The sequence below is a fragment of the Jaculus jaculus genome, chromosome 8 (assembly GCF_020740685.1).
Source record: "Jaculus jaculus isolate mJacJac1 chromosome 8, mJacJac1.mat.Y.cur, whole genome shotgun sequence".
Lineage (NCBI taxonomy): Eukaryota > Metazoa > Chordata > Mammalia > Rodentia > Dipodidae > Jaculus > Jaculus jaculus.
The window spans coordinates 46833849-46857398 of NC_059109.1; the positions used below are offsets into that span (position 1 = coordinate 46833849).

Consider the following 23550-nt stretch of genomic DNA (forward strand, 5'->3'; position numbering starts at 1 on the left):
GCTCCTCCTCTTTCCCCGCTGCCAGCCCCTCTTATTTGAGCTTTGGGAAGCCTAAGGCAGCCAGGCAGCTGGGGTAAGGAGTTCAAGGCAGCGCCCACACCCGGGGGCTCTCGGCAACCTGACCGCCAGTCCGCTCCCCCTTTCCTGCCCTGCCTCCCACTCACCCACCCACTCATCCACCCACAGCCCAGGAAGGAGCCCGGGGCCCCGCCGCCTCCTCGCCGCGATCCTGGACTTGCTCCTGCCGCAGGCTTCCACGTGCGCTCCGGAGCCGGCGATTCGGCACCCTCTCCGCTCGGAGCCCGGGTGCCTGCAGCCGCCGGAGCAGTCGGGGGACCGAGGCCCGGGCAGCAGCAGCATCTGGGAGAAGTTTGGTGTGTCCGAGTCCAGCGCCGAGGGTCCGCAGGGTCGCGGGAGCAGAGGGGCGTCGGGCTCGGAAGTTCCGCTGATGGGCTCCGACGTGCGGGACCTGAACGCGCTGCTGCCCGCCGTGCCCTCGCTGGGCGGCGGCGGCGCGGCGCAGTGGGCGCCGGTGCTGGACTTCGCGGCCCCCGGCGCTTCGGCTTACGGATCCCTGGGCGGCCCCGCGCCTCCGCCCGCTCCGCCGCCGCCTCCGCCGCCGCCGCCGCCGCCTCATTCGTTCATCAAGCAGGAGCCGAGCTGGGGAGGCGCGGAGCCGCACGAGGAGCAGTGCCTGAGCGCCTTCACGGTCCACTTCTCCGGCCAGTTTACCGGCACAGCCGGAGCCTGTCGCTACGGACCCTTTGGTCCTCCTCCACCCACTCAGGCGTCCTCCGGCCAGGCCAGGATGTTCCCCAATGCACCCTACCTGCCCAGCTGCCTCGAGAGCCAGCCAGCCCTGCGCAACCAAGGTAAGCGCCCCCTGCGCGCAAAGCAGCCAAGGCTCCCTCCCACTTTCTCCCCGGTTCTTACCCGTCTACATCCCCCACGGACAGGGGATAGCGAATGCCGTGACAGGCGAAATTGCTCGGCTGCACGAGCTCCGACATCACCCACAGCTGATAGCGCCCGGAGCCCACAGTTCGCAGAAACCGGGAGGGTCCCTAGGATGCCGGGAGATGGCCGGGAGTCCATGGGACTTGGAAGAAAAGGGGTTGATGTAGTGTCTGGCTCTACCTCTTGTTGATCAAGGGCCCAGCAAATTGTCACAAGACATTACGCTATTTAGACAACTAGACTGTGGATTCTAAGCCGGACACGTGTGAATGGGCCCTCTATGCTGTCTCCCACGCACCAAAATGTCTAGGAGTACCCCCCCCCACACACACACAGCCATCAAAATTAAGCGCATGGTTGTGGTGGGGGGCACTGGGATGAGATGAATGGGTAGGTGGCTTTTGGGAACTGTCTTCACGTGGCTCTTGGGCATGGTAGCATGGTGGAAATCGCTCCAGGCTTCGCCAAGTTTCGGGTCACGCAGGCCACGGGTATGGAAGAGGGCCCAGCTCTCCTGATTTCGGGCGGGCGTTGCGCGCTCCGTTGTCCTGCTGCCCCATAGGTGCGGCCCTTACAGGGAGTCCTTGAGAAGAACCTTCCTTTGAGACTACTCTGTCATATAAATGCAGGATTCGTCTGGGAAAAGATTTTAGTTAGAGTTAGGTGATGAGACCCAGGACAGGTTTATTTGCCATTTTGTCAGTGTCCAACGGACGTCGACGCACAGTCAATACGTTCTCATCTCTTTCGCTCGGGCGCCTCTACACCTTTCTAGGGTGCAGGCTTGAGGGGCCCTGTCGCGCGCTGGACCACGGTCGTTTGGCATTTGATTACTTTCCTGCTGATAACTTGATTTGGTTTGATTCCATATTTTACTAACATCGGCTGGTGATTTTCTTGGAGCCCCCCCCCCAAAAAAAAATCGTGTGGTCCTAGAACTGAGATGTTTTTGAAATTCGTGGGATGGGAGAAGCAGAGTGTGAACTGTTTGCTGGAGGTGTGGGAACTCACACCTAGAGGCTCTCTGGAGCCTTTTTTTCCCAGCGGTTGGATCTTGAGGCCATTCCCACCTTGCCCAGCCTAGGCCCTAGCGAAACTGAAACCTCCGGCTTTCTCCGTGTCCTTCGCAGACACCCGGGCAGACCCAAGGGGTTCCTCCGTTCTCCGTCGTCCATAAACGAAATCACTGTTTTGTGTGCACAAATGTGGGGACAGTTTAGTGTAGTCGCTGAGGCTCGTGTCCAAGGGTCATGAGGCTCCTTTGTAGTAGGCAGAAGTGTGTTATCTTGAACTTATCTCTAGGCCTCAGCTTGCTCAGCTCTACGGAGCTGGGATGGGTAACTGGGAGCTTGGGTCAGGCCAGAAGCTATGTCAAAGGCAGGGAAGCCTGACTTTCCTTTAGCTAGGGGATGTAACACAGAGAACATCATGGGGTCAGATATCTGGACCCCGGCAAGAAGGCGAGGGTGTGAGGTGAGTGAGCCTGTGTGTTATTTGGAGAGGTTCACTGCTACAGCACTTTAGGATGTGAAGTACTACTGGGCCACCATCACTCCTTTGAGCCCATCTAGGTTTTGGAAACATGGTCTCTGGTTGCTTTAGTTATGGCTGGCTCCTGCATTCAGCCTTCTACATACTCTTAGGTCTAGAGCCTTGACTGCCAACCCACCCTGGGGGATAGGGGAAGAGTGGATATAAGCCCACGGACAATACACCTCTGGGGGGAAAAATCAGATTTCTCTGGAGTAGACAGTCATAGCTGCCACCCAGGATTGGAAGCTGAGGGCCAGGAGGAGCTTGTAAATGCTTCCCTCCATAACCTACTTGACCCCAGGAAAAGGTTGATCTGAAGGTGTCTCCAGGCTAGTGACATACCCAGAAAGCTGGCTCCTGTCAGGGAGCTTAGGTACTAAGCATGGTGTGGTGGTGTGCATCTTTAATATCTGCATTTGAGAGGGAGAGGTATGAGCATTGTATTGAGTTCAAGGCCAGCCTGGGCTAGAGTGAGATCCTACCTCAGAAAACAAACAAAACAAATAAAACCAATGAATCAAACAAACAGAAAAACCCTTACTGCTGCAGGTATAGCTATAATAGCCCTTTGGGTTCGCTTGGCTCCTGGAAGGTGGAGTGGGACCTGGGAAGCTGATATTCTATATTCATTCCTTTGAGGTTGGGGTTCTCTTGTCAGGAATGCAGGGTTTGACCTGAGGCTTGGGCTAGAGTTGCAAGGTTTCACCCCCTTCTCTCTCCCTTCCTGTTTCTCTCTCTCTTTCTCTAATGAGAATCTTGTTCAAGGTGCCAAACCCAGTCTTTGTGGGAGAGGAATCCAGACTTCTCTCTCCCTCTGCCCCCCCATCTCTACCTGTAGGCAAGTCTGGCAGCCTAATAATGACACCCACTCCTTTCTAAATTTCCTATAAACATGAACAATTTTTTTCTATTTCTTAAACCTAGCTGACACCCCAGTCTTCTAAGAATTAATTTAGAAAATATCAAACCCCAATTTTGTGATGGACATTTGGAGACCTAATGCTAACTCTCACAGCCTGACATCAAAGGAATTCCTCATTTCTGGAAGAGGAAATCCAGGCATCCAGAGATCAGGTGTTCAAAAGGTCTCTGAAATTGTGACAGAGCTGTACCCTGAACCCACACATGCCTCCTGAATGAAGGAACGGTCTTTGCGGACACTTGTTCTTTTCCAGGAATCTTGGCTCCAATTTGGAGGCAGATTTTCTCTGCCCAGTTGGATGAGCAGTGAACAACAAACAGAGCGTGTGAAATGGTTGGAAGGTTTACAAAGCCCAGAGTGGGGTGAGAACATTTCTAGCACTGGCCCACAAGAAGAGCTTACGTGTGAGTGAGGAGGGGCGTGGCCTGCCACTGCACCTGAACCCACAGCCCGGCTGGCGCGCAGAACCTTAGTGCAAGTCAGGGTCCTGAGATCACCCCTACCCTAAATTACGCGGAAAGCCCAGCTCTGCTTAGGGCCCAAAGATGCCCCCACCACTCCAGTCTCACAGGAGAGAGTATTTCGTTGGGGCCAAAGGTGCTAGGAGATTTGGGGGTTCCCTTCCCCACCCCATCCTCATTTTCCGTCCTTCCTTGCTAAGCCTGCTGTCCGTTCCATCCCAGCCGCCTGGGCCAGTCATTACCTAGCTCCTCGGAGTGGGAGGAGAGCTCAGAGCTCATCTCCGCGCTCTGCAATGTCAAGGTTGCGCTCCTCTCACGGGCCAGGACCAACCGTGGGAAAGGCATTACCTTGGCTGGTGTAAGGCCTTCCTGTCCAAGGCCTGGACAAGGATTCTTTGAACATCATACTCCTTACTGCGTGCATCAGTTCCTCCCTCGGTTCCCTCCCTCGCCCTTTTGGCGCGGGGCTCTGGCGAGGGCTTGGGGACAGAGAGCTCCTAATCGGCTCTTTGTCCGATAAGCTTCTAATTAAAAGAGCCTCCTTGTGTTCCCCGGGCGCTTTCATCACAGCCCCTCCCCGGAGCCCTGAGGGATGGGGCTCTAAGGTGCTCAGGAAGGTCTGCGCAAAGGGACTCTGGGTGGCGGAAGCCTTGTCCCGCTCGCGCATCCTTAGGTCAGGAGAGCGGAGCAGACGCCGACCACCGTGACCTTGGAAACTGCACCCCAGGACCCTCAGACCTCGCCGCCGCCGCCGCAACCGCCGCCGCTCGCGAGCTTTGAGGGGCCAGGCTCCGGGACGGCGGCTTGGGTCGTTGTCTGCTCATGGACTCAAGAATGGAGTTCGGTTCGTTTAGAGCAATTTCCTTCGATGCTTGTATTTCCACTCCTCTTTGTTAAAGAAATGCCTTTTCAGAAATGTGGCGTTTCTTCTGGGCATTCTTGGGTGCCTCGAATCAAATTTCGTTTGTAAGCTAATTTGTAGGCTTCAGGAGGGGCCAGGCCTTCAGTCCCAAAGGGAAGTCTCCAGAAGCCCAAGTGTGGCCACTTACCCACACCCGAGAGAGCTGGGCTTTATCTTCGCCCACTTTATAGGTGACAAATGAAGGCCTTCCGGGGTTAGGCAGGTTAAAAACCTGGGTTTGGGGCTGGAGGCATGGCTTAGCGATTAAGTCGCTTTTGCCTTTGATGCAAGTCAGACGCAGAAGGTGGCGGATGCGACTGGACTTCGTTTGCAGTATCTGGAGGCCTTGGAGCGCCCTTTCTCTTTCCTTCCCTCCCTCCCTCCCCTCCTTTCTCTCATAAATAAAATAAAACCCGGGCTTGTTCTGAGCAGTGTGTGAAGAGCCCAGTCCTGCTCTGTGCCATCCTGACAATTCTGAGGTCTTCTCCCCTGCCCACCCTACTACGAAACACCACCATCTTGACTGTGCCTTTCCCCACCCTGGTTGAGCAGATAGAAGCTTGGGTGTTTGTTTTGGGAAGTAACTGGCTGTGTGTGACTTTTGGAGGTGGAGGTGACCTGCCACCTGCATGAAGGAACGGTTTTTGCAGACACTTGTTGCGGAGACTTGATTATACTGGAGCATGAATGGCAGACCTAGAGCCTTGGCTTTACCTTGGTCCGGAGAATTTTGTGGGAGTTGATGAGGCAGCACAGTGGGAAGGAGCTGGGGTCGCTGTGTTGGTCCTGCAGGGAGAGGGACATTGTGAGCCCCCACCGCTCTCATTTGTCTCTGGCCTACCCTTTCAGACACAGTCCTCAGCATAGGAGAGAGACTCCAGCCCAGGCTTCTGATCCCTGCTAGGTTGCTTTGTAGAAACGGGGGGGTGGGGGGGTGGGTGGGTGTGTGTATGTGTTTCAACCCATTGAATAATAATAGTCATAAAAGACTAGGTTTTCAATCAGACACCAGATTGCTTTTCTCACCTTTGACAGACTGGGAAGAACTGGACCTTGTGTTTTGAAAGTTTGGGCACTGCTACAAAGGGAAAGAGACAATAGTGCCCTATACACATAAAAGACACAGTGTTTTCGGGTCCCCCCTAGCAAGGAGATTGGCCACTGCAGCCTCCATCAGAGTCATACCCCTTGGGGGCCTGGTGGGCTGGAGAGGGTGAGGAGGTCCTGGGGTTGAGGTCTTCTGAGCCTGCGCCAGTTTTCCTAAGAGCCTTAGGTATTGTGGTGTCAGGTTGTGCATCAGACAGATAACATTTCTCGGTAATTACTCTCCCATTTAAAGCTCAGGTTGTTTAACTGGCCCAGAGTAATTAATGAAAGTTGGTGCACCGGGGCCCTTGATTTACAGTTCAGAGTCAGGACGAGGTCAAGCCCAGTGAACTGGCTGGAGCCACCCCTGTGTGAGAGCCAAGGTGTTTGTTTTTTTAGGGGGGCGATGGTTTTTACACCTAACTTGACTGAGACCTGGTGCAAAAGAGACTACTTGGGTGAAAGACCTAGACATAGACGAATTGGAGAACAGCAGGGATCCCTGAATTTTAGCAGAGGAAGGATGGGATGAGGTCAAGCCTCATTTCTTCCCCCCAGCTTTCTGAGGTTAAGCACCAAAGGTCAGTGGGGCGGATATCCCAGAGATGCAGACTTGACTTCAGGTGATCACGTCTACCCTTGTTACTTAGGTTCTGCTCAGTTCTAACTCCCCTGGCCCACTCCAAGTGATGCTGTTTCTCTCTGCCACTTACACAGGATACAGCACGGTCACCTTCGATGGGACACCCAGCTATGGTCACGCCACCTCGCACCACGCAGCACAGTTCCCCAACCATTCCTTCAAGCACGAGGACCCCATGGGCCAGCAAGGCTCACTGGGTAAGTGGGTGGATATGGTGCTGGGCCTTCATGTTCTACTTACATTTACCTCCACCAAACTGAGCAAGGGAGAAGATATCTAAAGGGACCTGAGAAATAATTAGCCTGGCGTGACTGTACTTAAAAAAAAAAATTGAGTCTTCTGTCTCAACCCTGAGGGTCTGTCGCGGAGCCTGCCGATGACTGACTACCCAAGAAATATAAAGCATTTGTTAAGATGGGGGGAGGGAGGGGGAGGGCACAACTGGCACCTAGACCCCTGTATCCCAGCTCGTGGGCTCCTGCGGCATGCACGCCCCTGCCCATCGCCCGGCACGTCGCGCTCACTGTGCTGCCCTTGGCTCCCTGGCAGGCGAGCAGCAGTACTCCGTGCCGCCCCCGGTCTACGGATGCCACACCCCAACGGACAGCTGCACTGGCAGCCAGGCTCTGCTGCTGAGGACGCCCTACAGCAGGTAAGAAGGTGACGGGCACTGTGACTGGGTCGCGGAGACCCCAGAGGGGGCACTGAGTAGGCGGCGCTGGGACCTCAGACCTGGAGTTCAGAAGCCGAAGGATCAGTCCTGGAGGCTCTGGGAGCCTTGGCTCTAGCCACTTAGGACAAGGTATAGCGGATCTCAGAAATCTCCTCCTAGTTCTTGTTTTGAATATGAATAAGGGCAATGACCATATTGCTCCCCACCCCGCCGCAAAAAAAAAAAAAAAGAAGAAAAAGAAAAAGAAGGAGGAGGAGGAGAAGAACCTGTGGTTTCAGCAAGTTATTTTTTAAGGGTCTGTATTGGGAAACTTTTAACTTCCTTATGTCCAACTGGAAGCACGGAATCCGTCCCCACTCCGTTCTGCCCAGGCCATCCGCACCCACTGGCCGCAAGGTCCGAACTGTTCAGAGGGCGCTTACAGTGTGCCATGGCCGTCGTCTGCCTTTCCCCACTCCAACCCTATAGAGGTTTGGCGGGGGGCCGGCGGCCTTTGAGGGCTTGTTCCTAGCGCTGCTCTGGGCGCCTGGGCTGGACCCCCAGCCTCGACGCTGGGCGGTGGTCGGGGAGTCTGCACTTATTCTAACCAGCTTTTTTTTATTCCTTTTTCTCCCCTCATCCAGCCCCCCGCCCTCTCCTCCGTCCCTTCTGTGGTGTCTTGCTCGATTCTCCGCCAACTCTCCCCCAAATTTATTCCTCAACTTTGGGTGAACTTGGCCGGCATCCCGCGTCTCAGATAGTGTTGCTTAGTAACTGAGGCTCACACACGGGCGGGAAGGTGGGCGGGGGGCAGGGAAGTGGCCACTGGGGGGGCTCTGCGGCCGGGGATTGGGCGCACATTACCTCACGGCTCCCTCCTCCTCCTGTGCGGGGATCCTGACACCGACTGCCCCCCAGCCATCCCCATCCTCCCCGCCCCTCCGCTCGGCTCCGGGAGGCTGACGTCAAGGGAAGGAGGCAGTGAAGTCATGAAGGAAGGAAAACCGCCTGCCTGGGGAGATTGGGTGGGGGAATGGCCGCGCCTGGAGACCTCAGCCTCCCAGGTGGAGGAGGGGCGCATTCTTGCTCTTGAACCCCCAGCAGCACACCCCAGTGTTCCCTACACGGCCCCTCCAATGCATTTTAGAAATTGAGTCTGACCTGGTCTGACTCTCTCCCACCTGGGAATCTTCCGGGGAGTTTCAAGAGAGGCGCCTTTTCTGTTTCTGACTTCCGAGGCACCTCGGACTTTGGAAATCATTCTTTCTTTGCGTGAAAATCCAGCAGCATGTCAGATGGGATCTCTGATTCCCCATCCCTTTGGAGGCGGGGCAGGGGGTTGGCCATGCCTTGCAGATGGAGGTACCCATTTCTCTTTCTCCCACAATTTTTAATTGTGCCCCTGCTACCTCAGGACCCGTGTTCCGCCCGTTGTTGCAGTCAGGTTCGCATTGCTGAAAGACACCATCCAACCAAAAGCAGCTTGTGGGGAAAAGAATTTATTTTGGCTAACAGGCTCGAGGAGAAGCTCCATGATGGCAGGGGAAAACGATGTCATGAGCAGAGGCTGGACATCACCTCCCCCCTCCGCCCAACATAAGGTGGTGGACCATAGCAACAGGAGAGTGTGCCAAACACCGGCATTGGGAAATAACACCGATAAACCCGCTCCCAACAGTACACTGCCTCCAGGAGGCGTTCATTCTTAAATCTCCATCAGCTGGGAACCTAGCATTCACAACTCCTAAGTTCATGGGGGACCCGTGAATCAAACCACCTCACTCGTTATCCCAGCACCATCCATCCCTCTGGGGGGAAAATTCAGTGGAATGGGTGCAAGACTTGCACCTTTTCTTTGCCATAAACCTCACCCCTTATAAGAAAAGTGTGAACTAGGCCGGTGATATCCATCCTTCTGGAGCAGCTGCTCCTGGCTGTTATTCTAGTAACTATAAAGGAGGCAGTTGAAACAGTTCCCATGGGAAGACCTTGGACCACTTCAGTCCACTTCTCATCCCATGCCAGACAAAGAGCTTGATGTGGGGCCTGTGGGATACCTCCTTTGGGGTTGGTGATTCGAAGGTGCTGGTTTGTCACAATAGTGTTATTGCTGCAGACATATCCCTTATTCCCTTCTGCCAAGCCCTGAGGAATTCTAGGACCAGACGCATCAGCAGGCTTGTGTGGGATAAAGGGATCACAAACACTATGAACTATTCTCCAAACCTAGTTCTGGGGATAGATTTTCATGTAGGATGAATTTGTGGTTACTATCACAGAGAAAAGTCATTCTGGTTTTTAAACTGAACCCAGGGTCTGGTGCATGGCGCTCAATGCTGAGCCACACCCCTAACCCCCACATTGTATTTTATACACAAATTCCATGTTTTCTAGTCCAGCCTCTAAGATTCATCTTGTAGAAATCCCTGCTTATCCCTTTCTTCTTTTTATGTAATTCTGGAATTTTTTTTTTTTTTGTTCTTGGTTTCACATGGATCTCCTAAAACTTTCTTTTTCTACTGCAGAAATTTCCTGAGTAGAAACATCTCAAAAGAAAGAAAAAATGAGGAAAAGAGCTTACTTCCTTGAAGTAGGCACTTTTAGACCTTGAAGTTCCATTGCACCTTAAGTTCATAATGCCGTTAATCCATTTTTGAAAATCACATACCTCCCTTGCAGTAATGATGAATGGACAGGTATAGGGATGTTTTAAAATTGGGTGAGTGCACCGACATTCCTGCAGGTGTATGTTTTTCTTCTTTCTTTCCTATTCTTAAAAATGTTTGAAGAAGGTTTAATGATTGTATGGGTGTAGCATTTGAGAAGCATAGGAAATAAGATTCAACCTTAATTTCTTGAATTCTTAACATTTGAGTTTTGGATCTTGGTGGTGTTTCTACTTGTCCCTGGTCCATTCCTTTTTCTGTTTGAAGTTGAGACTCTCTGGGAAAGGTTGCTTGTATTTTGCTTGCCTTGTTGCATTTGCTCCCCGAGGCTGACTGCTGAGCTGTCCTCACTGCCCTCCACCGGCCCCCATAAAAAGATTTTTGTGTTTTGTTACTTTTTTAGTTTTTTGAGGTAGGGTCTCACTCTAGCCCACGCTGACCTGGAATTCACTATGTAGTCTCAGCGATCAGTAATTCACAGCGATCCTCCTACTTCCTACTTCTGCTGAGTGCTGGGATTAAAGGCCACCACACCCAGCCTATAGAAAGTTTTGTTCTGTCCTATATTGAAATCTGGTTTCCTTTCTTAACCTGAAAAATGAGGAAGTGGTCCATCTCTGATATTAAATGAGCATAGTGTAATGTGCACGTGATTTGAAGAAAGTCTCAAAATTCCAATGTTTTCCTTGTATCATTTTCTCCTCTCTCAGGTAACAGACCTGTGGAATTGGAGCTGCACACATCAGTGTGTGGCTAGGGAGAAGTGGAGAACCTTGGAGAAGTGAAATTTTTTTCTCCCCAATACTAAAAAGGGGGGTAGAAATTTTGGCTGAAGGTTGCTCAGGCTTCTGAAGCCAGAACATACTGATGATCATAGCTCCATGAGTCCATATAACACAATGACCAGGATGTATTGCATGCACATTATGTACTGTTGGTTACTATGCTAAGTGCTTGTTCAGTTCCTCATTCACTCCTCTGACTATTCTATAATCTCCATCTTACTAATAAAGAAATTCACAGACTTGAACTTGCTTGCTCAAGGTCATACGGTGAATGAGAACCAGTCTTTCTGCCTTCAAAGCCTATCTGCTCTGAATCCAAGTGATTCTGAACCATCCAGTGTTCTTCACCTGGATTATTACTAATCCTGTATTATTCTCCTGTACAGTTTATTCTAGCACCTTCTGCTGATGAATAAAGGCAAATGCTTATGCAGACTTCCTGTGTGCCAGGTATCATTGTAAACATCCTACAAGTGCTGTCTCCTTCATCCATATAGCTGAACTTTGAGGTGGGCAATAGGTCATCACCTCCATTTTCCAGAGGAGGAAATTGAGGCCCAAGAGGTGAATTTTCCCACTGGGACATGATAAGAGATAGAATTAGTGGGCTGGAGAGATGGCTTAGCGGTTAAGCGCTTGCCTGTGAAGCCTAAGGACTCCGGTTCGAGGCTGGATTCCCCAGGACCCACGTTAGCCAGATGCACAAGGGGGCGCACGCGTCTGGAGTTCGTTTGCAGAGGCTGGAAGCCCTGGCGCGCCCATTCTCTCTCTCTCCCTCTATCTGTCTTTCTCTCTGTGTCTGTCGCTCTCAAATAAATAAAAAAAAAAATTAAAAAAAAAAGAGATAGAATTAGTTTTCAAGTTGGATACAGATCCATCAAATTCAGATCAAATCCATCTCCTACCCTTTGCACCCTATTTCCTCTCTCTCTCTCTCTCTCTCTCTCTCTCTCTCTCTCCCTCTCCCTCTCTCTCTCTCTTTTCAAGACAGGGTCTCACTGTAGCCCAGGCTGACCTGGAATTTACTATGTAGTCTCAGGGTGGCCTCAAACTCATGGTGATCCTCCTACCTCTGCCTCCTGAATGCTGGGATTAAAGGTGGGTGCCACGATGCCTGGCTGTTTCCTCTCTCTTTGAAGAGAGCCTTTGTCTTTTGTTTTGCTGGAGGATGGACCATATTCCCCACAGTGGTGAAAGTCCTCCTAAGTATTCATTTTAACCTCAGCTCTCAATAGAAAGCTCTTAGTGGCTATGCCAGTATTTTTCTGGTGGGTATCATCAGAACACAACTTGATCTTTTTCCTGCAATCCTAATGCAGAAAGTAGCCATCTTAACAAACTGCAGACTCCTCCACCTTTATCTTTACCACTGGGCATGAACTACTCAAGTGAAACTCAGTACAACCGCCAGCAGATTCTCAAGCAGAGATACTTCTCCTTGTCCATCCCATTCAAGGAGGACTAGCTGCTTTAAGGGTCACACTGGCATGTATTTGCCGAGAGGCAAAGTCCCAGGGAAGGGTGGACCCCTTGATTTCAGGAGTGGAAAGATATGAAGTTCAACTTCACCCAAACGTAATAATTTCTTTACAAATTTTAAATTTATTTATTTATTTGACAGAGGGATGGAGGAAGACAGAGAGAGAGAGAGAGAGAGAATGGGCATGCCAGGGCCAGCCACTTCAAAGGAACTCCAGACACATGCGCCCCCTTGTGCATCTGGCTAACATGGGTCCTGGGGAATAGAACCTGGGTCTTTTGGCTTTGCAGGCAATGCCTTAACTGCTAAGCCATCCCTCCAGCCCAAACATAACAATTTCTATCTTACAAAAGACAGCTAACAGGGTTTTCTCCCCAACGCCCCCTGCCTCTTTTCCTTACTGACCTCTTTGGAGCTCCATTCCCTGACTGCTCATCATGAGCTGATTCTCACAGCTACTTTGAAAACTTCTGGACACTATGTTTGAAACATATTCTTGTTGGTGCTGATTTTTGGGTGGGCAGTCTAGTGTTTTCTCTTGCTGTTTGTTCTTTCATCTGCGTATGCATCTTTCTTTAGCCACTGTCTACTGGCTTCGATGAGGATGTTTTCCTCCCCTACTGTTGACCTTTAACAGTTAGCACTATTTCACCATTGGAATCAATCACTACTGGTTTGAGTATTTTTAACTGAATGCTGGTATTCCCAAATAGTGATATTGGTGGTGGAGCCCATGATTTTAGATTGTCTTTAACACAGGAGAAACCACCTTATCTGCTAGAGTGGCTGCAGAATCTGGGGAACTGCAGGTCAAAGGGAGGTCCATGACTCACTGCTTCATTGGCCTTCAGTGTAGACGTAAATCAGATGACATGCATCTATGCTCAAGAAAATAAAATCATCAATAATGCCTGTTTCCCCTTGTGTATCGGTAGGCATTTTACACCATCTCTTTAATTAGTATATGACTACTATTTGCCACATAGTCAAGCAGAAGGCAGAAGGTCTTAAGTGGCTTCCTGGGTGGTGGGTCATGTTATCAAAGCCACAGGCTTGAATTGAACTCGTCTCCAGGGAGGTGGGGGGAAATCTACTTCCAAATATTCTGTAACTTTTTTTGCTGAACAAGTGTTTATTAATAGAAATTAAATCCCCAGTGGGTTTTCCTTTGGTTAGCTGGTAGCTTGAGAGAAATGAACAATACCAAGAGAGTGACTATGAATTAATTATTCACTGTGGCCTGCTGGGCAGAAAGTTCAGGGCAGCCAGGCTCCATGGCGCCAGCCTGTGTGAAGGGAAGAACACAGGAAAAGGGCTCTGTGGATGTCTTCACGCAGCTTCTCTGCATGTGCCTTGCTTAGCAGGTAGACACAAGCTCATGGACGGAGGCTTCTCCCTTGGCACAGGGCTTGGCTATTATAGCAGAAGCTGGAAACATCACAAATTCTGACCACAGATATGAGAGATCTCCAGTTTTTTTTTCTTCTTCTTTGACTTTCTTTTTTTAATCCTATAAGGAAGATGTTATTCTGCCAGCCACTAAACACATTGGTATAGGAAACCCTAATCTCAAGAAGGTTAGGTGATTCCGTTCCAGTGGTGACATGATCCTTTCTTCCTTGCTCTGCTGAATATAGTAAACATGTTCAAAGATGACAATGTGCGAGTCACATTGTGCTTGAAGAGTGGAGGAGTTCTGGTCTACATAATGGCTGAGGGTATTTTTTTTTTTTCTTTTCTTCCTTTGTTTTGTGCAGAGGTCGAGAACTCAGTAATACTGCAGTCCAGGCCAAAACAAACTATATGATCTACTACTGATTTCCTTTTAAGTTCCCCTTTTTGCTGGGACTGACTTCCTTTTATTTTACTCCAACTCACATTAATCCCAGTTATAGAAGTTTTTTCCCCCTCTCTCCCTTGCTTCTAACTTCAAACATTTCTTACATAGGAAACAAGTGGCTTAAAAAAAAAAAAAAGAGATCTACTTAAAAAGATGTAAAAGCTATCATGACTTTTGGAATATATTTTGACAGCCTGCAGTTTAAGAGTTCACTTCCGACCAGGCAGAGCTCGGCAGAGCTGAAATGTCTACGTGACCACTGTGGTTACTGTGAGCCAAGCCACCTGCTTATCTGATGTCAGGGGATGAGGTACTGAGCACCTAAAGTGGCCATTTAATACTTAGATGCTTTGTTTGCCAAAGGCCAATATTCCCTAAGTGGTGCTGCCTCTTTTCATGGACTGCCGTGATGAGATCTAGGCATGGGCTGATTGCTAAAGAGATCAGAGTCTAAGTATGCTTGTACCAGTATTTTTAGCTCCAGTTCACAATTTGTCCTCTCTCCAGCATCAGTTATTGTCATTGCTGTCAATGACATTAAGAGGAAAAGTGTGCCAGCCAATCCAGCTTACTGAGTCACTGTGGAGCCGTAGGCAAGCTGAAGGCAGGATGTGGTTAAAACTGTATTCTGATTCTATCGTACCTCAGGAAACCTATTAGTAGCTTGGGGATTTTCTAAAAGTTCTCTCCTTTCCCCACATTCCCTCCCTTTCTGAGGGTTTGAGGGCTGAGCTATTAAGACAATTGAATCACAAAGTGAGGCTCCTGCTGGGATCTTAATTACCTGGAGAGGCACTACCCTTGGGAGATTGAGAGGACAAAGTGGACCTCTTGCATCATTGCTCCTTATTGGAGGCAGATTTGCTTTTGATGTTTCTTTTAGCATCTTTTCTTTTACATCTAGATTCCTCTGTGTATCGCTACCACCACTATTATTATATAAATGATAGTGAGGACTAGGCTCAGACCCCAGGCACCTCTCTAAATCCCAGCCCTTATCTGACAAATGTTACTGATAAGGACACCTACTTTACAAGGTTGATGGGAGCCTTATTGAGAATATGTGAATGCTCTGTGAAAAACTTTATTAGGTTAGACAAAATTAAAAGATATTATCGTCAAAGATCCATTATGGACATTAACTTCTTTGAGCCTCACACCATACCTCTAAAGTGAAATTAAGATTATTAATATTTTCTTTGGACAGATGAGAAAACTGAGATGGTGAGAGATGGACTAATTGCTTACATTTTTATTTCATAGGCTCAAAGCATAATCCCATTGATTTCTCAAAGGGAAATATTTTTATCTTGCTATTACTATTATTTATTATCCATTGTTATCACTATTATACAAATGCCAAGATCTGTCCGAAGGAGCATGGCATACAAAGCATCACTCATACAGTACCACTGTTCTACTAAAAGCACAGTACAGGCTGTACATATAATTTGAAGTATGCAACAACCACATTTAAATATGAAAAAATGAAACTCATCTTAAAATGTTGTGATGAATTCAGTAAAACCAAAACCTTATTTCAGTGTGTGGCACTAGCCTTATTTCTGGGGCTTAGTAGCCACACATGGCTACTACATTGGGCAGAATAGTACAGTGTATTTATTAAACATTTCAGAAGGAAGATGTGAGCTGGGCATGGTGGTGCACACATTTAATCCCAGCACTCAGGAGGCAAAGGTAGGAGGAACATTGTGAGTTCAAGGCCATCCTGAAACTCCATAGTGAATTTCAGGGCAGCCTGGGCTAGAGTGAGACCCTACCTTGAAAAACCAAAAAGAAAAAAAAAATCAGGAGGAAGACGTAAGACATACATTGTATACTTGGGAAAGTTTGCTTTCTGATACAAGGAAATACCCTTCAAAATATTTGTATTTGAGATATTTTCTATAGGGACCTTTAGGAATCAATGGGGCATATTTTGAATCTTAACAAATTCCTACACATAAAGTTAAATATTCAGGATTCATTCATTCATGTGCACAAATTGCTGTCACTCATCTTGTTTCCCAGCCTTTTTGACAATGACCATATTCTGAGTCTTAAACAAGGATTAAATAATTTCAGAAAGATCCCATATCCCAACAGAGCCTAGGAAAACTGTCAACTGGTGCTGAGTGATTTTAGTTGGTGAACAATAAAAATTAGTGACAAAAATATAGAGCTACCTGGGGAATACAATGCCTTTTGGCTGAGATTAATGGCTAGATTAATAAATGGATTGCTTGATGAAAAGGCGCAGGAGAACAAAAACCAGTGGAGAGATTGTGGAGGAGGCCACTTATTAATGAACTGTCAGCCCAAAGAAAGTTCAAGAAGCTCTCCTGTAGTAAATGCGGCAGGCTGGCACTTCTAATAAAACTTGGGGTCCTTCAGGAATTAATTACACTAGCCTTACAGCAAGAATTCCTGGAATTACGAAATGCAGTGGCACAGACCAGCACGGCCGCTGCTGCAAGTGGGGAAGCTGCAGGAGAAACTAATCATTTTTTCATTGATATGTGGGATATTGTGGCAACATAATAGCCAGTCAGACATGGGGGTGAATGATGGGGTCCAGATATACACTGACTAATGAAACTGCACATACTTAGAGTTTGAAGTCACTCCACTTTTCATATGCAAAATTCTCTCCTGGAATCTGATTTCCTTCTTATGCTGTGTACCTGCCACTAAGGAGTTCCAAATGAATGTTCAGAGCGATTATATGAGAGTCAGACAGACTCTTGTTATGATTTATCAGGCAACACTGAGAGAGTGCACAGTATTCATGATTCTGAGCTGCTGTGATTTCTCTCACCCTTCTACAAGTTCTCCACCAACTGGCCAGAGAAAACCCTCTCTGAGTTGAAATTTCATGTTGCCTCTGCCCTATGAAGCAACTGAAAGGAATTCCATGACAAGAACGAGATTGTCCAGGATTTGTGATCCGGTATCACACATTAGATACTGAATGGCTCTTATCTCCTCTCACTTCTGCCACTAAGGTAGAATGAAAATTTTCTTCTGTAATGTGTTTAGATCGAAGGTTTCCAGACAAGCCATTAATCTCTTGAATCCAAGATTTCATGCTTAACTATTTCAGTTCAGACGTCTGTGTATTTCTGTTAGAGCTTGGGCATGTAGGAGATTTCTGGTAATTGATGTATGTGCTAGGAATGAGATAAATACAAAGGAAGGAGAGCAGCTTTTGGTTGGTTTATATAGAGAAGTATTTTCTCCTTTGGGGTCTTAATATAAATCATTAGCTATTGTTTTTAATTCTCTTAAGCTCATTTGACTTGTACCAGGATGATAGCATTTAAATAGAACAATTCATTCAGATGTGTACTGAGTGTACCATTCTCTTTCATTTGCTTGTCACACCCATGCATATTAGTTCATCCATCACCCATCACTCTGACTTTTCAGACCCTCATAAGCCATATAATACTTATTCTTTTAATTAAAAAACCCTTAACAGCCATTTCATGAATAATTAATCAGCTATCTTTTTACTCTTAGCTCTGGGCTTTTAACTTTCATGTTGAGCTATGCAGCCCGTGTTGCCTTTCAAAGTTTCACTCCCTCTATCCTCTCCTCCAAGGTACAATGCCTGTTTAGGGACTCTAGTATTTTATGGATTTCTTTGTAAGCTCCCAAATTACTTTCTGCCATTTGCAGAGTGGGTAAGTTTGCATGATGCAGTGTGAATCACAGACTCACATCTTCTGTCACTCTAGAAAATGCCAGGTTTGCATTGGAATGACAAGTTGAAGATCCTTTGCTTTGGAAGAAATAGTTGTATCTTGGTGTATGTGGTGATGTGTCTAACTGTTGATGTTTTCCAACAGTGACAATTTATACCAAATGACCTCCCAGCTTGAATGCATGACCTGGAATCAGATGAACCTAGGAGCCACCTTAAAAGGGTAAGGTCTTTCCACAGTTGTCCTTCAACTTCTAACTGCTCAAACCATCTTCAGGGAACTAACAACTTATGGAGTACAGTTCTAGAAAAATAGGCATAGCTCCCTGTAGCTATAGGACACTTTCCTCCCTCTCTGAGTTGGTGGGTTGTGTTCAGCATTAAATTTTCAAAAATGTAAATAGGGGATGTTTTTGTCTGGAGCAAGGGAATTGGGACTATTGGGAACACTTACTGTGGCCTTTCTTTGTTGAATGTTTTAGAATTCTTCAAAGATGTTGTGTCCATGAAACTTCACTTAATGCTTCTGCATTCTAGTGCTATCACAGATGTTAACCATTATGCTATCTTATCAAAGAATGCTTGCACAAGTAAAGTGTGGGATCCAAATTTGAATTGGTGTCATGATGGTTTGGACCATGCAAAATTCCATGTGCTTGTTCCTGGTCACACTAACGGGTTTTGCTCATCAGAATGCAGCTGCCAAACATAGGTAGGGCTTCTCTTTGAACCTAAAAGTAGAACAAAGAAAGCATATGGGGCCCAGAGGAGATGGCAGTGGGGTGTCATATTCGTGAAGTGCCTGAGATGTATCAGGAGCTCTTCGAGGTCAGCTCATCTGATCTCTCTAACAGCCCCACTTGTATTGTGCATGGCTTAATCAAGCCCAGAGAGTCAAGTCACTTTCCAAGTTCATGTCTTAAAAGTGGTTGAGCTGAGGTTTCAAGTGTAGATCTGACATCAAAGCTCAGGGTCTGTTGCGCCTCTCTGAGGTGCCTTTACCCCAACTCTGTATTTCATGGCTTCTCATTGGATTCTGGGACTTGGGGTGCTTGCCAGCGCCACATATCCTCCATTCCCCGTTCCCCACCTCTTCTCTTCTAGAGTGGCTGCTGGGAGCTCCAGCTCAGTGAAATGGACAGAAGGGCAGAGCAAGTGAGTGGACAATGACCTTGTGACTGATGTGGGGTGATGCCAGACTTAGGACTGACATAAGTCATCAGAGTAGCAATTGGGGATGGCAAAAGTCTCTCCCCACCTAAGCTCCCCCTCATTTATTTATTTATGTATTGGTTTTTTTTGAGGTAGGGTCTTGCTTTAGCCCAGGCTGACCTGGAATTCACTATATAGTCTCAGAGTGGCCTTGAACTCATGGTGATCCTCTTACCTCTGCCTCCTGAGTGCTGGAATTAAAGGCATGCACCATCTACCCTGACTCCTCTCTTCTTTATTTTTAAAGACTTTAAAAACATTTATTTATTTATTTTCAAGGAGAGAGAGAGAAGAGAGACAGACTGAGAGAGAATGGGCATGCCAGGGCCTCTAGCCACTGCAAACGAACTCCAGTTGCATGTGCCCCTTGTGCTTCTGGTTTATGTGGGTCCTGGGGAATCGAACCTGGGTCTTTTGGCTTTGCAGGCAAATACCTTAACCACTAAACCATTTATCCAGTTCCTCCCATCTTCTTATATATGTAATGAAGTTAGTGATATTTCTTATCAACATACCCCTGCAATACATTTTAAAAGCTCATACCACAGAGACCTTGTCCATTTCCTCATTAATGTTTCACAGGACACTGTGTTTGTGGCATTAAACATATTCTCTTTAGTTGACTCAAGTCTTTCAGACACATTTTACTTACACTTGCTTTTCTATAGGTACCTTTGCATTTCCCAGGGAGGCTGAGTTTTTTACCTTAAACATGTGGCCAGGTTTTACAAAGATTCTCTTTTCTTCTTTCTTTCAGTCTCAAACTTTTGCCCTTTCTCCAGCCTTATAGCCTGGACCCTGGAGTACTTCTGTAGCTATTTCTTTTGATTTTATTTCCTCTACTTCAATGTCAGAACCAGCCTCCATCTTTTTTCCTTTGCTCCTTGTTTGTGCCCTGTTTTATTTATTTTTTTTTTCTTCTTCTTTTGATCACCCTTCAGCAATCAGCAAAGTTGCTTTTCACCTAAGACTTAAAGCACTTAGGTCTTATTCTCTACTCCCCATACCCTGCTATTTTACCAATATTCACTTCCTGGATCTGAAAGTAAAACCTAAATGAGTAAATAAATAAATACGATAAACAACCTCTTGTCACTTAGCCCAGGCTGTTTCCCCACTTCCATTCAAGGAGTTGTTAACAATTTTAGCATTCTCTCATACTACCTACCCTCTTGTATTTCTTGGCTTTTGAATTCCACCCTTTTCTGGATTCCTTGTTTTTAAAAAATCCCCTTCTCTATTCATAATTTAGTAACTTTCCTCAGATTAAATGCCAAGAACAGACAGAACATGATTGGGAAGTAAGCAGTATGTTTCAATTTTTAAAAATTTCTTCTCATTGGAATACAGACTTGGCGGTTTGTTTAGTTCCAAAAATTACAGATAAGGAATCTTGGCATGTATTTGTATGTGAGTCTTTCCATAATTGAGATAACTTTGATACTTTTAAAGGTCTTTCGATATGTGATCTTGGAACTTGCCAAGAGTCAGAAACTGTATTGTCAGGGTGAAGCATAAAGTGTGAATAATATATATAGTGTTCAGTCAGGCATAAGGGAAAGAAAACTGAAGAGTTCATTTGTTATTTACATCTTGGAAAAGCAGGTCTGAAATACAAATGCTTTTTTTTTTTTTTCCTCCTAGGTAGGGTCTTGCTCTAGCCCAGGCATACCTGAAATTAGTCTCAGGCTGGCCTCGAACTCATCTCAGCCTCTCAAATGCTGGGATGAAAGGTGTGTACCAGCACACCCAGCCAAATGCACTTCTTGAATACTGACTTTATTCAGAGAGCTGGATAATATGGATTGATTTTTCTCAGTGATGAGAGGAATCATGGTAGATCCGCCATAGAAAAAGTCATGATTTCCATACCATGCATCACATTGAATATCAATTTTTTAAGTTAAAAGATCAAATACTTCCGATTAACTCTCACTAGATACTTGCTCATATTCTTTCCCTTGAAGAGTTTTCCATTTAAAAAGTGACTCACAAAGTTTCCCCTGCTCTGATCAAGTCCACAGAGACTTCTGTCACTGGGTATCATGGAGCAGGCCTAAGATGGGTGAGGACAGGACTTTAAATAGACCATGGGTTAGCTGCAATGCAAACACAGTGAGGTGGTGGTAAGGTTCCTCTCGCCACGGGCTGACTCTTTGGGACCACAGCTAATTTTATTACCTCAAATGAGAAAATTCTGCATTTCAGTTCAAATCAGAGAGGAGGTACTTTGTGAAACTCACTTCCTTTCTTCTCTCTTAAACAAATGAAGTTTAATTTTTTTTAGATTTTTTTTTGTTTGTTTATTTTTATTTATTTGAGAGTGACAGACAGAGAGAAGGAGGTAGAGAGAGACAGACAGAGAATGGGCTCGCCAGGGCTTCCAGCCACTGCAAACGAACTCCAGACGCGTGCGCCCCCTTGTGCATCTGGCTAACGTGGGACCTGGGGAACCGAGCCTTGAACCGGGGTCCTTAGGCTTCACAGGCAAGCGCTTAACTGCTAAGCCATCTCTCCAGCCCTGAAGTTTAATTTTTACAGCAGGTTTATAGGAGGGAAAAAAATTGCTGAGGACTCCGTAAACTTGCTCTTCCATTTTCCAAGCATATGTCGTTTACCGCTGAGCCATCTCCCTAGCCCCTTAGTCCTCCGTTTTGATTATTTCTACTCCTGACGTCAAGTGCTGTCTGGTTTGTATTTATATGAGAATGTTTTCTGTGTGTATTCTTAATGGCTGTTGACTTCCTAAGGCTGCTAACAAGGCTCGGCTATGCTGTTGGCCTCTGTTTTGTCTCTTCTGAAGAAAATATCCTGCAAAATGAAGAAACACATCAACCTTGACTGTGGTCCAAGTTATTAAAACAAGGAGGAAGTTACTCTCTGGGGACCGGAGTAGGGGGAGTGGGAAATCCAACACAATAGACACGAGAAAGGAGTGCCGAGTTAAATGAATGTCCTTTGCTGGTCCAAGAAGTTCACAGACTGTTGGGAAACACAGTTTTTGACCTATGAATGCTCAAAGGGAAAAAGGAGAGGACTCAACAATGAGTGATGTATGGTGAAAACAAAGCTGTATGTTTTGGTAGGGCCAAGGCTGTCCAATCTGGAGAAAATCCCCTCTAGACATGGTCTCATCCCTGAGAAGGCCTGCCAAAAGAGATAGCTGAGGCTCTGGCTGGGAGTTCCAAGCACAGCCCTGTACCTTCCCTAGTCCGGGCGCAGGAGCATAAGGTACTCTTCTAAGAGATTTACTTCTTGCAAACAGTTGACCTGCTTTTAAGTGGCTCCTGGAGCTTCAGAGGCAAAAACAAAGGTGGAAAGCCACGGTGCTGGGAATAGGGGAACACTGGAACAGGGGAACATGGGAACAGTTCTGCGAATAGAGCATTCCTGAGCACACTTCTTCCTTTCCAGCCCAGCCCAAAGCTGTTGATTTTCCCTATCAAATAGCTACCTTTGTTGTTGAGACAGTTCTTTCCTGCCTTCTCTCCCTTTCTCCCTCCCTCCCTCTTTTCTTCCCTTCTTTTCTTTTGTGGTACAAGCATGAGATTTGGGGTCTCTTGTATGCTGGGCAAGTGCTCCCCCATTGAACCTCACAGCCCCAATACCACTCCTTTTTTTTTTTAAAATTTTTATTTATTTATTTGAGAGCGACAGACACCGAGAGAAAGACAGACAGAGGGAAAGAGAGAGAATGGGTGTGCCAGGGCTTCCAGCCTCTGCAAACGAACTCCAGACGCGTGCGCCTCCTTGTGCATCTGGCTAACGTGGGACCTGGGGAACCAAGCCTCGAACCGGGGTCCTTAGGCTTCACAGGCAAGTGCTTAACCGCTAAGCCATCTCTCCAGCCCCCAGTACCACTCCTTTATTGTTGTACTGGACTTGGCTGAGGTCCGATAGATCTACCACCAGAAAGAAGAATGGACTCCTGGATTTGATGAGTTGGAAGCTGCTGGTTTAGTGCAATGTCCCCTGCCCCTTTCACTTAGGAAGGGCAGCTTTATTTATTTATTTTTTTTAATTTTCATGTCTTGCCTTCTTGCTGCTGCTTTCCCCTACCCTTTCTCTGAACTTGTATTCAATTAATGTATTTAAATTTTAAATTATGCAAGTAATTGCTAAACAGTATAGAACACTAAAAAAATAAAACAATATAGAGTCCAGCATGGATAGCCTAGGAGGTCTCTCTCGGCTCTGTCAAAGTGGTACAGGGGAGCCTAGGGCTCTACTCCATGATGTGCATTTCCTTTCCATAACATTGGAGATGAAGCGAGGCCTTTGGGTCTGCTCCTGCATGGTCCTATAATTTCTCAGAGTCCTGTGGATCATGATTGAGGAGACAAACTATGCAGGAAACAATGTAAAAAAATAACTTATATAGAGAAAGGAATTAAAACACTCCTAGTAAGGGGTGGCTTAGTGGTTAAGGCATTTGCCTGCAAAGCCAAAGGATCTAGGTTTGATTCCCCACAACTGACGTTAGCCAGATGCACAAGAGGTGCATGCGTCTGGAGTTCGTTTGCAGTGGCTGGAGTCCCTGGCGTACCCATTTCTCTCTCTCTTTCTCTATCAAATAAATAAATAATAAAATATATTTAAAAACACTCCCAGTAGTCCTGAGGGAACTCTTAATATTGTACTGCACACACTTTTAAAACATCTATGTACACAGTTGTGATATTTTCCTTCTTATAAACCCTGGTTCA

General features: G+C 46.9%; 1 protein-coding gene and 1 non-coding gene across 4 annotated transcripts in view; both read left to right on the forward strand.

The window, feature by feature from the left end:
- Window positions 1-300: 300 nt before the first annotated feature.
- Window positions 301-23550, forward strand: part of Wt1 (WT1 transcription factor) — a 49627-nt gene continuing 26377 nt past the window's right edge. Inside the window, exons 1-5 of one of the 3 annotated variants that reach the window (XM_045157788.1) lie at window positions 4697-4717; window positions 6578-6700; window positions 7053-7155; window positions 17778-17855; window positions 18737-18787. In XM_045157788.1, the coding sequence (XP_045013723.1) occupies window positions 4708-4717; window positions 6578-6700; window positions 7053-7155; window positions 17778-17855; window positions 18737-18787 (365 nt within the window). In that variant the 5' untranslated portion in view covers window positions 4697-4707. Of the gene's footprint in view, window positions 873-4696; window positions 4718-6420; window positions 6442-6577; window positions 6701-7052; window positions 7156-17777; window positions 17856-18736; window positions 18788-23550 lie in introns of those variants that run through there. The other 2 variants (XM_045157789.1, XM_045157787.1) reach the window with 2 other exon arrangements.
- On the forward strand, window positions 23005-23205 carry LOC123463176. The gene has a single exon (XR_006638773.1). It is a non-coding gene; the product is annotated as a small nucleolar RNA SNORA73 family (small nucleolar RNA).